The sequence below is a fragment of the Lissotriton helveticus genome, chromosome 5_1, assembly GCF_964261635.1.
Source record: "Lissotriton helveticus chromosome 5_1, aLisHel1.1, whole genome shotgun sequence".
NCBI lineage: Eukaryota > Metazoa > Chordata > Amphibia > Caudata > Salamandridae > Lissotriton > Lissotriton helveticus.
This window is the reverse complement of record NC_136065.1, coordinates 584,831,680-584,843,976: the sequence shown is the minus strand read 5'-3', so window position 1 is coordinate 584,843,976 and position 12,297 is coordinate 584,831,680. Positions and strand designations below refer to the sequence as shown.

Sequence of the window (12,297 nt, the reverse complement as noted above, 5' to 3'; positions counted from 1 at the left end):
TTATTTGAATAATGTCTAGTTTATTCACAGTGAACCCCTGCCCAGAGTGCCATACCGTGCCAAACAGCTGCCATCCACATCCACACTCATCCTTACTCAATTGTATTCGCAGCACTTCGAGGTGGCTAAAAAGTATTGCGTTTAGCATCGTGTAAAATACCTTAAATTAATTGCAACACAGTGTCGGCATTAAAACCATTTCCAGGTGTAGTATGACTGCTTGACGAAGGAGGGGCTGCGGTCTGTGGTAGGGCATTTGTAAACCATACATGTATAATAAGATTCCTAGGGCCTCATTTATGAAAAGTGACGCACCGCTGCGTGAAAACAGCGATGCGTCACTTTTCATTGCGCCCTCCTTGCGACACTAATGATGCGTCATATTTACAGTATGACGCATCATGTCGCAAGGAGTTACAGATACGTCAGTATATCTGACGTATCTGTAAGCGCAAAAGTGACGCATTGTTGGAGTGTGTCACAAAAGTGACGCAACTCCAGCAATGTGTCCTTTCACATGGGGCAAGCCCCATGTGAAATTGCCTGCGTCAGTCTTACGCCTGCTGTGAAGCAGGCGTAAGAAATTGACGCATTTGCGTCCTAGAAGTGGCGCAGTGTAATCTCATAGATTTTACTGCGTCACTTCTACGACCCTTTCTTGCGTCAATACGCCCCCCTTGCATACATTATACCTGGCGCAAGTATAATGTGGCGCAGGGGTTTACAAAGTGACGCATCTCCCTAGATACGTCACTTTGTAAATATGGCGCAACAAGGCGCATTTTTTACGCCACTGGTGCGTAAAAAAAAGTGTTGCCCCGGCGGCGTAAAAGTAACGCACAGCCTCATAAATGAGGCCCCTAGCACTTAAGGGAAAAAAATGTGTTATTGTAATGTCTTACCTATCTGAGGGACACGCCACGGGACTAAGCAACGCCCACTAAAGTATTTGTTCCTTAAAACGTCTCCCTTTGATCCTTTTTCCCATTTTCAGCTCATAGGCCCAAATCAGGCATACATTGACTCCAGTTGCTCAACAACTCTGTGCTGAATCATTTGGGCACTTGCTGATGTTCTGATTCGCCCTCTACACCTTTTTTATTTTTTAAATGTCTGTTTCTTTCACTATTTTCGGCCGTGGATTGTGGATTTCTTGGGCCCAATACCCAATAGTATTAACACATCTGCACCTTCAAAAGCACTCACACGAACTGGTGCATATTTGCTACTTTTTGGAGGTCACAAACATTGACTGTAGTGCACCTACCAAAGCAAGCCATACTTCTGTAGTGTCATGTGGCATTTTTGCGAGTCATTGTTTCCCCAAAGTTAAATTGAATATAGGGTACAAATATGCAATGTGGAAAGGCAGCCCAACAAGCAATTGCATTTTTTTTTCTATTTTTGGATATAGGGAAAACATTTTTCCTGTAGAGAAACCGCTTCCTCTACACTCCCACTGCCTACGCTGGAAGTGGATTCACACATGCATTTTGTGGGAGATCATTTTCTTCCATTACCAAGGCTTACAGTGTGAGAGAGAGGCTTGTGGATGTGCAAAAGCTGACAAGTTTGTGGACCTTCATAAGAACCTCAAGGGAAACTTTCTCTTGAGCCTCTCATTCCCCACCCTTTTCAGGGGGGTTACTACTGTGAAATTGTATGAAGTAGTGATGTACAATTACCTAGCATTAAATGCATGTATTCCTGCCAGGCATCCTTCAGTGGATACCTGGCTGTAATGAATGGAGCCATTTTCAACTGCAGCCTAAGATTACAGCCAAACAAGTCTTTGTGGCCTCTTATTTTTAAAGATGGAGAAACAGAACAAGATCAATCACTTTAGCGAAAAAAGCGTGTGATTTACAGGGGAATGGTGTCCAGTTTTTGTTTCTTGCACTACTACCAATATTGTGCACTGTATATTTCGTTTTGTGAAAAGAAGGTGCTAGGTGTCATTGTTGAAATATAGGCAACCTACACGCATTTCATTTCCTATTACAGATTATTAGTGTTGATTCACATTGCATGTGGAACTAGTAGCGATGAGGCGCTAGTCCTTGGACAGCAGCACACAGTATGGCAGCACACTGAGTAGTGATGAGTCTGGTCTACTTGGGTCTTCTGGGCAGTTTTCTGAAAAGAGAAGACAGTAGAGGTTGAGATTCCTTTTTTTCCAATTTAAGAAGAGAAAGGTATGCTTCCCAGATGCTAGCTTTCTAGTGGTCGTTGTGAAGGGTTAAACTAAGCACTTATCGCTAATTAGTTACTCCACCACATTTAGCTTACAACGATTTGACAAATTCATTATTCCAGTAGGCAAATGCTTTTAGATGAGTGATGAGTTAATGTATTTAACTATTTTATTTTTTTCTGTTTTAATTCTAGGATTGAGGGGCCTGGATGGCCCACCAGGTATGATGGGACCAACAGGACCACCTGGTCAGCCTGGACAGACAGGCCCCAAAGGAGAGCAAGGCATGATTGGGCCAAAAGGAGCAATTGGTCCAACAGGTTCAGCAGGACCAGTGGGACAAGCAGGGCCAATGGGACCAGTAGGGCCAAAGGGCTCAGATGGAACAGAAGGACCAATTGGGCCAATGGGACCAAAAGGATCAATTGGCCAACCAGGGCCATCGGGGCCTGCAGGAGCTGTGGGGCAAAAAGGTTCAACTGGAAACACAGGCCCATCTGGACTAGCAGGGCCAGCAGGACCAGCAGGACCAGGAGGGCCAAATGGTTCACCTGGATCAACAGGGCCAATGGGTCCAAAAGGCTCTATGGGCTCACCAGGACCAGCCGGGCTAATGGGGCCAACTGGAGAAGCAGGACCAAAAGGAGAAGCAGGACCAAAAGGAGAAACTGGGCCAGCCGGTCCGAAAGGTTCATCTGGATCTCCAGGCTCACCAGGAGTAGAAGGCCCCAAAGGCTCAGTGGGAGCAACGGGCACAGCAGGTCCAAAAGGTGAACCTGGACCAATGGGGCCAGCAGGTGCAGTGGGGCCTAAAGGCTCAACTGGAGCAACGGGACCAGAAGGGCCAACGGGTTCAAAAGGTGCAAATGGATCACCAGGCCCTAAAGGAGAACAAGGACCTCTAGGCCAAAAAGGAGAGAAGGGAGAGTGTGGGTGCCCTGGTAAGTGGAAGGCATGTGGTTTGGTAGAACAAAGTAAAAAAAGGCAAAATAATGCAGACACAGGTATGCTTTAGTTGGAGAGATTCCCAGTAATAGTTTGATTACAGCATGCAGAAACGTAAGGGGTGGTTGTGATTTAGTAGGACTAAGTACAGCAATGGTGGGTATTCAGAAGAAGTGGTGTTTTTTACGCTCCCTAAAATAGTTTTGTCTCATTTGAAGATTATTTCCAGAAATTGTTTTCTATCAATTCAGGATATTTCCAGAGTGCTTCTGTTTTAGTGATCGAAGCATCATAAAATTCCACATGTTTTGATACACAGACTCATAGAAATATGCCTAATTCACTGGGAGAAATTGTCCATGGGTGGCTGTGTTTCATTGGGAGAGGACCCAAGGGGTAATTGCGTCAGCTGTAGTAGATACATAGATATTATTATGAAGCACTAGGACACGATTGCCAGTGATGACTGCAGATGGTAGAACAAAATCAAAACTGATGGCTAAATGTGAGTGAAAAGTAGACACGCTAGAAGTGTCTTGATTTGGGAAGCCACGTACTTAAAGGATGTCATTGTCCTATGTGTGAAAACCATCTAAATGTTCCCTTTGGTTGGAGAAACTTTCAGAATAGTAAAATTTCAGTAGTAAAATACTCCTTAAGTAATCTGCTGTGGGAAGACCCTGCAGAACCAGTTACTAAATCCAGTTTTATCTTAATTATTTGTTTATTTACTGGGTGGTGAGAGAAACGCACTTGGAAGGATAATGGGCCTACTGTTCCACTGTAATACAAGTATTTTTGTTTCAAAATGTAGTCACCCTTTAACTTTTATCACCTGATTCTTTTGGTTTAGGAAAATCGATTATCAATACTCAAGACAAAGTATCATTATGCATTTCAGGAAGACCTCTCATTTATTCAATGTACAGTATTCAGTAAAACTTTATTCGATTTTGGAAATAAAATTATAAAAGTCGAAGCAGAAAACAATACAATAAATACACAATAGTAACAGGTAATACAAAAAGAGAAGAAAAACGAAATAAATAAACTTACAGTTGATTCGACCTCAAGACACCTGAAAGATACCAAGACCTAACAATAATATACCGTCGGAGTCGATAAAAACGGTAAAAATAGAAGCGCCAGTCTCACTTGATTAAAATTCGTGGATAAGAAAAGGGGCTGTTTAAATTCGTAGCTCAGATTACTGAACCTAGGGCAGATCATAATTATGGGCAAAATATCAGCAATGGAAACGTTATCACAAATGCATAAAGGTAAATCAGAGCCTTTATAGTAACTACGCCTTTGGAGACATGAGCCACGAAAACAAATTGATCCTAAAAAGGGTAAACAGTCTTGAATGGTAACTAGGCATATCCATATTTAAGTAAGGTTCCATGCAGCTCACAGTTTTGACCAGCGAAAGTGACGGCTTAGGCAAAGCAGGCGCCTCTCATTCGGCTACCGCATTGGCGCAAAAGGCCCGTTTAACCTTTATGACATTAGTTTTAACAAAGCAGCCTGGATCAGAAAAGAGCTCTGGTCAGCCTAAGGCTCTCAGGCTGGATCAAACATAATGCAACAGAGGGATTTTTAGTGAGTTATCCAGACCCAGCAGTAGCGAATAATAAACCTATTGAGTTCTAACTCGACCTTCAGCCAAACTGAAAGCCAAAGAAGCAAAAGGAGAAGTGAATATAATCCCAAACATAACCCATGCCAAATTTATCATGAGCCACCTCAGTGGGTGCGCTTTGTGGGATCTTTAGGAGCCCTCTAATAAAATATATTTTCTGCTATTGGGATGGGTGCAATTGACCCACAGCCCCAAATCCCGCAGCTGATGGTGAAGGTGGGAATGCATTTAGCTTTAGAAATATCTAAAACATACTTCAAATGAGTATGCCCAAGCCTGCGAGAAAAATCGTCAATTCTATAGGTGGCCCTATTAAAGGACATTATATTATGATTGATCAGCTGTTGTCAGTTAATATGGAAATCCAATTAAATGCCCAAATAACCGAAATTGTCAACCTTGCAGATGTGATGGACCTTTGTCGCAAATTTCGGGGTTTTGATCTTGTTGAGGTCAAATACCATCCTGTGAGGCTTTGCGAAATTAGAGGATAGATCAAGACTATCCATAGAACCGATAAAAAGATCTAAAAGACAATGCATCCCTGTAGCAGTCCGTGTAATTAAAACTGTATCATCTGCATAAAGCAGAGCAGGAATCGGGGAACTCCTCCCCTGGAGACATCTAGGGGTGAGTTAGATAAAACTGATTCAATTTGATTAATATAAAGAATGAGGTGCAAGGATACCTCACTGGCAAGCGCCACGCTTCCAACTAAAGTGTGGTGTGCATTCCCAATTGGAGCCATTCTGACAGAGGCCATGAGGCCATCATGCAAATCGTGCTAGAAAGTGGCCAATAAATGTCAACCTTCATCTACTCCATCATGGAACACAGCTTGACATGGTTCACCGTATCTAATGCCAAACTGACCTCCATAAAGGCCAGGTGGATTGTACGCCTCTTTGCGTGAATATATTTGCAAACAAGTAGATAAAGATTTAGGGCCTTATTAAGAGTACAATGGTCTATAGGCCTGCCATACTTGCGATGGAGTGGCGGGAACCGCCACACTGGCGGTCCAACCGCCGCATTTTGAGTGCGGCTATCCCACCTTCACAAGACCGTGGTGACAGCCTAGGATCCGCAATCCCTCAGTGATGGCATGGTGGTCTGGCCCAGGAATATGTTGGCGGTGCCGCTGTGGCACCGCCAAGCAAATTCTGAGTTTCCATACTACCCTAGATTTCAGGTCGGTGAACCCTCCATGAAAACTGTGGTGGTGAGGAAACAAAGAGTGCCCTTCAGGGCACCGTGTGTCTGCAGGGATGTTGTGCCCCCCTGTGTGCAGGCACCCCTTTCCTGCACAACATGGACTGCAGACGCCAAGCCGTGCAGGAATGGCCTTTGGTGCTCCAAATGCGATGCCTTTTTAATAGACACCGCTGTGGTACCGTGAAAGTACCACCTGCCAGACACGAGGAAACTCGTAATCTGGTGGGCCTGTTCACATGCCTTTGGCGGTGCAGCGGCGAGGCAGTAGCATGAGGGACCCACTGACACAACTCCAAGTCTAATTAGGCCCTTGAATCTTGCTCAATTGTGCCCTGTCCAACCCTAAACCCATATTGTTAGTCTGACAAAATATTGTGCTTTACAGCCCAAGACGAAAGGCGATTCAACAATACCCGACCCTATATTTTTACTTTGAAATCAGTTGGGGTCTGTTCTAATTCCTTGTTTAAAAATGTAGACAATAACCGAATTATGCCACGATGGCAGCAAAGGGCCACTAGCACCTGCATTTAAATGAAAGGTCAGTAACGGGGGGCCCACAAAACAATGAGGTCCTCATATAGGTCGTCAGGGACTCTGTCTGGGCCAGGGGGCTTTCCTGAAAAGAGGCATGAGATGACTAAGCTCACTTCCTCCCATTGAAATACAAACTTTTGCTCCACCTCACAACAGGCCATGGGGGTAACTGAGCCCTCTCGTAAATGTCCACAAAGTGATCAACCCAGGCCTTTGCCATAATGGTTAAAGCCGGATTAGACTGTTGCTCACAGCTAAACAGAGGGTGATTTACCACGTCACGCTGTGCAAGTACATTTTCCCAGGTCACCTTTTCCAACACACTCCGTGCACTCGTTACATACCGAGTGATATGCTGTCCTGGCTATCCTCACCTCATCCTGCCAGCTTTTATTTTAATGCAAAGCCACTAACAAGTCCTTGTGCACTCTGGAGCATTTTTTATCAAACCACTTGCTGGGTAGCAGGGAGGGTGGTACACCAGGCGTAGAGAAGACTTAATAGAACTACAAATACTAGAGAAGGGCATCGAAACACTATGAGCTGAAGAATAATCACATAAACAGGTTAAAAAGTTGTCCAAGCAAGTAGAAACCGAGGTGGAGAAAATCAAAGCCCACTTGACCCTTCGCCCCGGGTCAGTGGATAATATCAACTCCCTAAACAGGTGAGTGGCATCAACAGGCTTCTTATCCCACAAAACAATGGCCGTCAGGGGATTATAATAACTCAGGGAATTTACATTCTTACGTTTTTCAAGAACAAAAAACAAACAAGATGAGACAAAAATAAAATCAATAGTGGAGCTGGAACCCCTCCCTTTGAAGGTGGCTATCCACTCTGCTGACTCGTGATTTCCACTTTTAAAAAGGTTGACTTGGTTGTCATCAGTTATCAGACTGTTATCATGTCCTCTTGTGCATGTGTTTAAGATGAACCTGGTTAACTATTGGTGATACATTCTCAAAGTCTTCATCACGATGTCAAGCTGAACAAGGATGCAAATTAAAATCTCCCAATAGCAGAATTAAAATAATCATCAAAAGCACTCTTAAATTTAAGACTATTCAATTTATGTCTGGCTGTGACAGAATTATAGTAATGAATAACCAGCATTCTGTCCTTATTTTGTAAAGTCAAAAGAACACCAATGTTGTTGGATTACAGATTAAGCCCAAATTAATGAGCATTGCAAGGCCCCCTCTGGCATGCCCACTAGAGGAGGGAATAGCTGTAACAACATGTGTGGGATATCCATCCATATGAAGACACCCCAGGTCTCCTGTAGGCAAATACTATTGAAAGTATACTACATCTTAAACCAAACAACATCTGAAACCTTACCTGGACCCCAGCTATATTCCATTTTAACATCTGACACAACTCCCCCTTGGGCCCTCTCCCAATGAAACACAGCCATCCATGGACAATTCCTCCCATTGAATTAGACACATTTCTATGAGTCTGTGAATCACAACATGGACTTTTGTGATGCTTCTGTCACTAAAACAGAAGCACTCAGGGAATATCCTGAATTGAAAAAAAACAATTTCTGGAAATAATCTTTAAGTAAGACAAAACCATTTTGGGGACACCACAGACATCACCAGGTTCCCTACCTCAGGAGCGGGAATCAGTCAGTCAAGGTCATCAAGCTGGGTCAGGGCCTCAAAACAATTACTGAGCAGTATGTTTGGTGGCTTACTTTAATGTGGACAAGAAACAGAGGCAGATAGAGCAGTAGACAATGCCACACTCAAACCTATCAAAGTGCCTCCAGGTGGGTTGATAGCTCAGCAATTCATGGCCAACTGATCTTTGACTCTCATAGTCTCTTCAGTCAACACTCCCACTGCTTTATTAATAAATGACAGTATGCATTTATTTGTCCTTGGTCTCTTATCGGAAACGTTGCTGGAATCAATTTTCCTCTTCCCTTTGATCACTTTAGCTTGGGGGTCGTAATGAGATTATAACCCAACAGTCACAAAGTCCAGCAATGAGCACAGGAAACATCAGGTATCTCCAGGTAAAAACACACAACAATTTGGCCAAGGGTCCAGATAGAGATGTTAGGGGGTGGCCCAGCCCATCCTCTTCATGGCTCTGACAGGGAAAGACGAGCCTGCTCTTGGCCCCAGTCTTTACCTGGGTATGTCCGGCACTGCAGGAGGTGTTTAGCACTGTTAAGGACTTAGAGTGTGGCAGTCGCCTCCTTGCACAATTGAATGCTGGGGACCGAAGTCCCACCCGAGCCAGCCAAACAAAAGTCAATGCTGGACCCGAGCTGTGGGAGAAGCTTAGCGCTTTTGAGGCAGCCTCTCCTTTCACAGGTGAATGCTGGAGCACCAAGTCCCACTCCAGCTAGCCAAACAAAAGCCTGGTGCCTAGGCCAGCGTGATAGCATAGATTACAAGTAATCGCCAGTTGGAGAGTATATTCTCTCTGTCAGCTGAAAACATGTTATACTCCTTAATGGTATTTGGAATGGATAAAGGAAATGGATCACTGCAGTCTGCTCATTCAATTCACATATGCAGTCTACAGGCAGACTACAGCGCCTGATTTCAGTTATTCATTTCAAATACCATTAGGGAGAATAAAGCTTTTTCAACTGCTAAATGTAGCGATTATACTTGCTAACTCATAATTTACTTGGACTCTATTCTATTACAGTGGCTTATGCACCAGGAATCAGAACCCTGGAGTTGCCTCATCACTAGGTGTCTACCATTACATACCAATTTTCCACTTGGATATGGAAGTTAGATCTGCTTATCAGCCTTGAAAAAGCCTCAGGCCTGAGCAACAGAAGAGGCAAACACTTGTTGGCTGTCCAGAGTGTTTAAATGACTGAACATCGAATAAATGGTAGAACATATTGAGGGCCAGTGTCAACAGGGGTCTTCCTTAGTGAAAGACTCTAAGTTTAGATCTGTCTACATGATACGTTGTTACCATTTTTCATATTTACAGGATTGTCACCATTTGAGGGCCCCTGGCATGATTCAAATGTGATTTCATAAAGTCATTTCATTAGATGTGCAATTTTTCATTTGTTCTGTAGGATTCACATATGAACTAACTGCATGTAGATTTAGAAACCAAATGATACTACAAGACAATGCCAAATTATGAAGATATCTTTCTTCCCTTAGAACTTGACATTCTGAAGCAACAGGTCACATTTTTGGGAGTACAAATCAGGGCATTGCAGCTTGCTTTGGAACAACAGAAAAAAGGTAAATTAGACTCTTCACTCTGAATGTATGTCATATTTATGAGTTTGTGTATGCCACTGTATAAAATACGCAGGATAGATTGGTCCTGGAAGTCCATGTGAACTCTACTCCAATACCCGTACCATTTTTGCTTTTTCCTAAGGGCTTTTCCCACTATGCATCAGCATTCTACCAGAATATTGTGCTTTTAATATTGGCTTAAAACTATCATATTGCGTTAAAAAAAAACATATATACATATATATACTATAACGCCCCTGAAACCTATGTTTTTTTCAGTGAAAAAAAAAATATATATATATATTCATTCACTGAAAAAAACATAGGTTTCAGGGGCTTTATAGTTAGTTGGACATTTCACTCGTACAAAACCAGTGAAATTCCCCCGTTATAGTTAGTTCAGCTAACTATAACTCGTGTGCCCACAATGCACTGCTGATGACGTTACATCTTCCATCACTCATGACATCTCAAATGACATCACTGATGACATCATCCAGTGAATGTGTGCTTTTCTGAAAATTAATTATGTTTTATATATGTATATCTCAAGGTCAATGGAAGAATAAATGGGTATATAAATGTCTAAATGGATGATTTTATTTTAAAAATTGATTGTATAACGGACTGATTAAGTGTATCTTAGTAAATACATGGTTTTGTGAATAATGTTTAAATATGTAAATATCTGTGCTAGTCTCTCACTTTGTGTATAAGTTGGTGAGTATCTACATGAGGGTCTACATAGGTTATTAGTTGGTTTTTTGAGTATCGGTATGAGTGTCTTAGTGTCTGTATAGTTCGGTGGGGGTATTACTTAGTGCATAGATGCATGAATGAGTGACTCGCTGTTTGTATGTGTTGAAGACAGCATGTGTGCAGGAATGTATGGGTGGATGAGTATGTGTATGAGTGTGTTAGTGAGTGAATGACTGTCTCAATAGTGTCTTTATGAGTAACTACATATGTTTTAAACTAGTATATGTGAGTATTGGTGTATATAAGTCAGTATATGTGAGAGTGAGAGATTGGAAGAGTTTCTGTATGAATTAGTATGTGTTTCTATAAGTGATTGCTTAAGAGAGTAAGTATGTGTAAGTTTCTGAAGAAGTAAGTGTGGTGGTGTGTGTATAACTGCATATGCAAGTAAGTGGATGTTTGATACTTTGTTTGCATGTGTGACTATGTGTGTGAGTAACTCGATGGATGAGTGTCGCTGTGTAACAGGATGTATAGGTGTATGAGTACATATGATGAGTGAGTACATGTATGAGTGACTGTATAGGACTGTTGTTGAATGAGTGGTTGTGTGTGTAGATCTTGGAATTACTGAATAGGTGTGTTGTAAGTGGTATTGGTATGTCCATTATTTTGAAAATGTTAGTTTCTATTTTTGAGTGTGTGTATCAAAAGTTATATTAGGGTGAGAGGAGGTCTGCCACTCTATCACAAGGATGATCTCATCAGTGATGTCATCAGTGATATCATTTGAGATATCATCAGTGATGAGTGATGTCACTGACCATGTCATATGTGACGTCTTCAGCAGTGCATTGCGGGCGCGCGAGTTATAGTTAGCTGAACTAACTATAACGGGGGAATTTCACTGGTTTTGTACAAGTGAAATGTCCAACTAACTATAGTGCCCCTGAAACCTATGTTTTTTTCAGTGAATTTCTAAGGTTTTTTAAATGCTAATTTCTAACTATAACGTGCCTGAAACCTATGGTTTTTCAGTGAATTTCAAAGGTTTTTTAAATGCTAATTTCTAACTATAAGGTGACTGAACCTATGTTTTTTTAAGTGAATTTCAAAGGTTTTCTTAAAATGCTAGTTTCTAACTATGCATACAGAGGTAGGACATGTGAAGAGAAAAGAAAAAATGCACAGAAAGAAAAATAAGAAATGCAGAAAGAAGCAACAGAAGTCCTCAAAGACAAAGAAAAGTGCAGGAAGAAGTAAGACGTGCAGAAAGAACAAAAAGAGGAGCAGAAAGAGGCCCCGTTGTAGAAGCATCCTGTACCCTCAACTTTTCAAATGGGCACTGGTCGTAACTGACTCTGACTAACCAGTCCTAGAGCCAGTGTTATGCTGAAAGTCACTTAGAATACAGTAAAAACACCTACATACACTAGGGAACACTATGCATTGGGGTACCTCTGTGATTACCATGGCCTCCTCTCTAAGACCGAAGTACATAATAGGGCAGGGGGATTAAGACTACCTCTTAAAACGCGCCACAGGGCGCGCTTGCACACTGGTGAAGGGAGGGGGGGCTGAGGTGACATGTGTGCAAACATGCCCTGTGGCCATTTTAATTTGGGAGATAAAGTCCCCTTGAATCCTGAGTGTCCCTTGGGTCCAACTAGCCCACCAGGAATCTCCAGTTAGCACTACAGAGTTGTGTTGCAGAGAGTTATAAAAAGGGGCACAGCCTGTACCACCTCTCTGCAACGCAATGCAGTGGCACTTACTGGAAGCAGCTGTTGGCTAGTTGGCCCCCAGGGTCCCTCAGGAATGAA

At 42.5% G+C, this 12,297-nt stretch overlaps 1 protein-coding gene across 1 annotated transcript in view; it reads left to right on the top strand.

Annotated features, from left to right (window-relative positions):
* LOC144752518 (uncharacterized) overlaps positions 1–12,297 on the top strand; it is a 463,484-nt gene that overhangs the window by 133,378 nt on the left and 317,809 nt on the right. The window contains exons 4-5 of the mRNA XM_078640420.1: positions 2,389–3,135; positions 9,692–9,775. Of these exons, the coding sequence (XP_078496546.1) occupies positions 2,389–3,135; positions 9,692–9,775 (831 nt within the window). The remainder of the gene's footprint in view (positions 1–2,388; positions 3,136–9,691; positions 9,776–12,297) is intronic.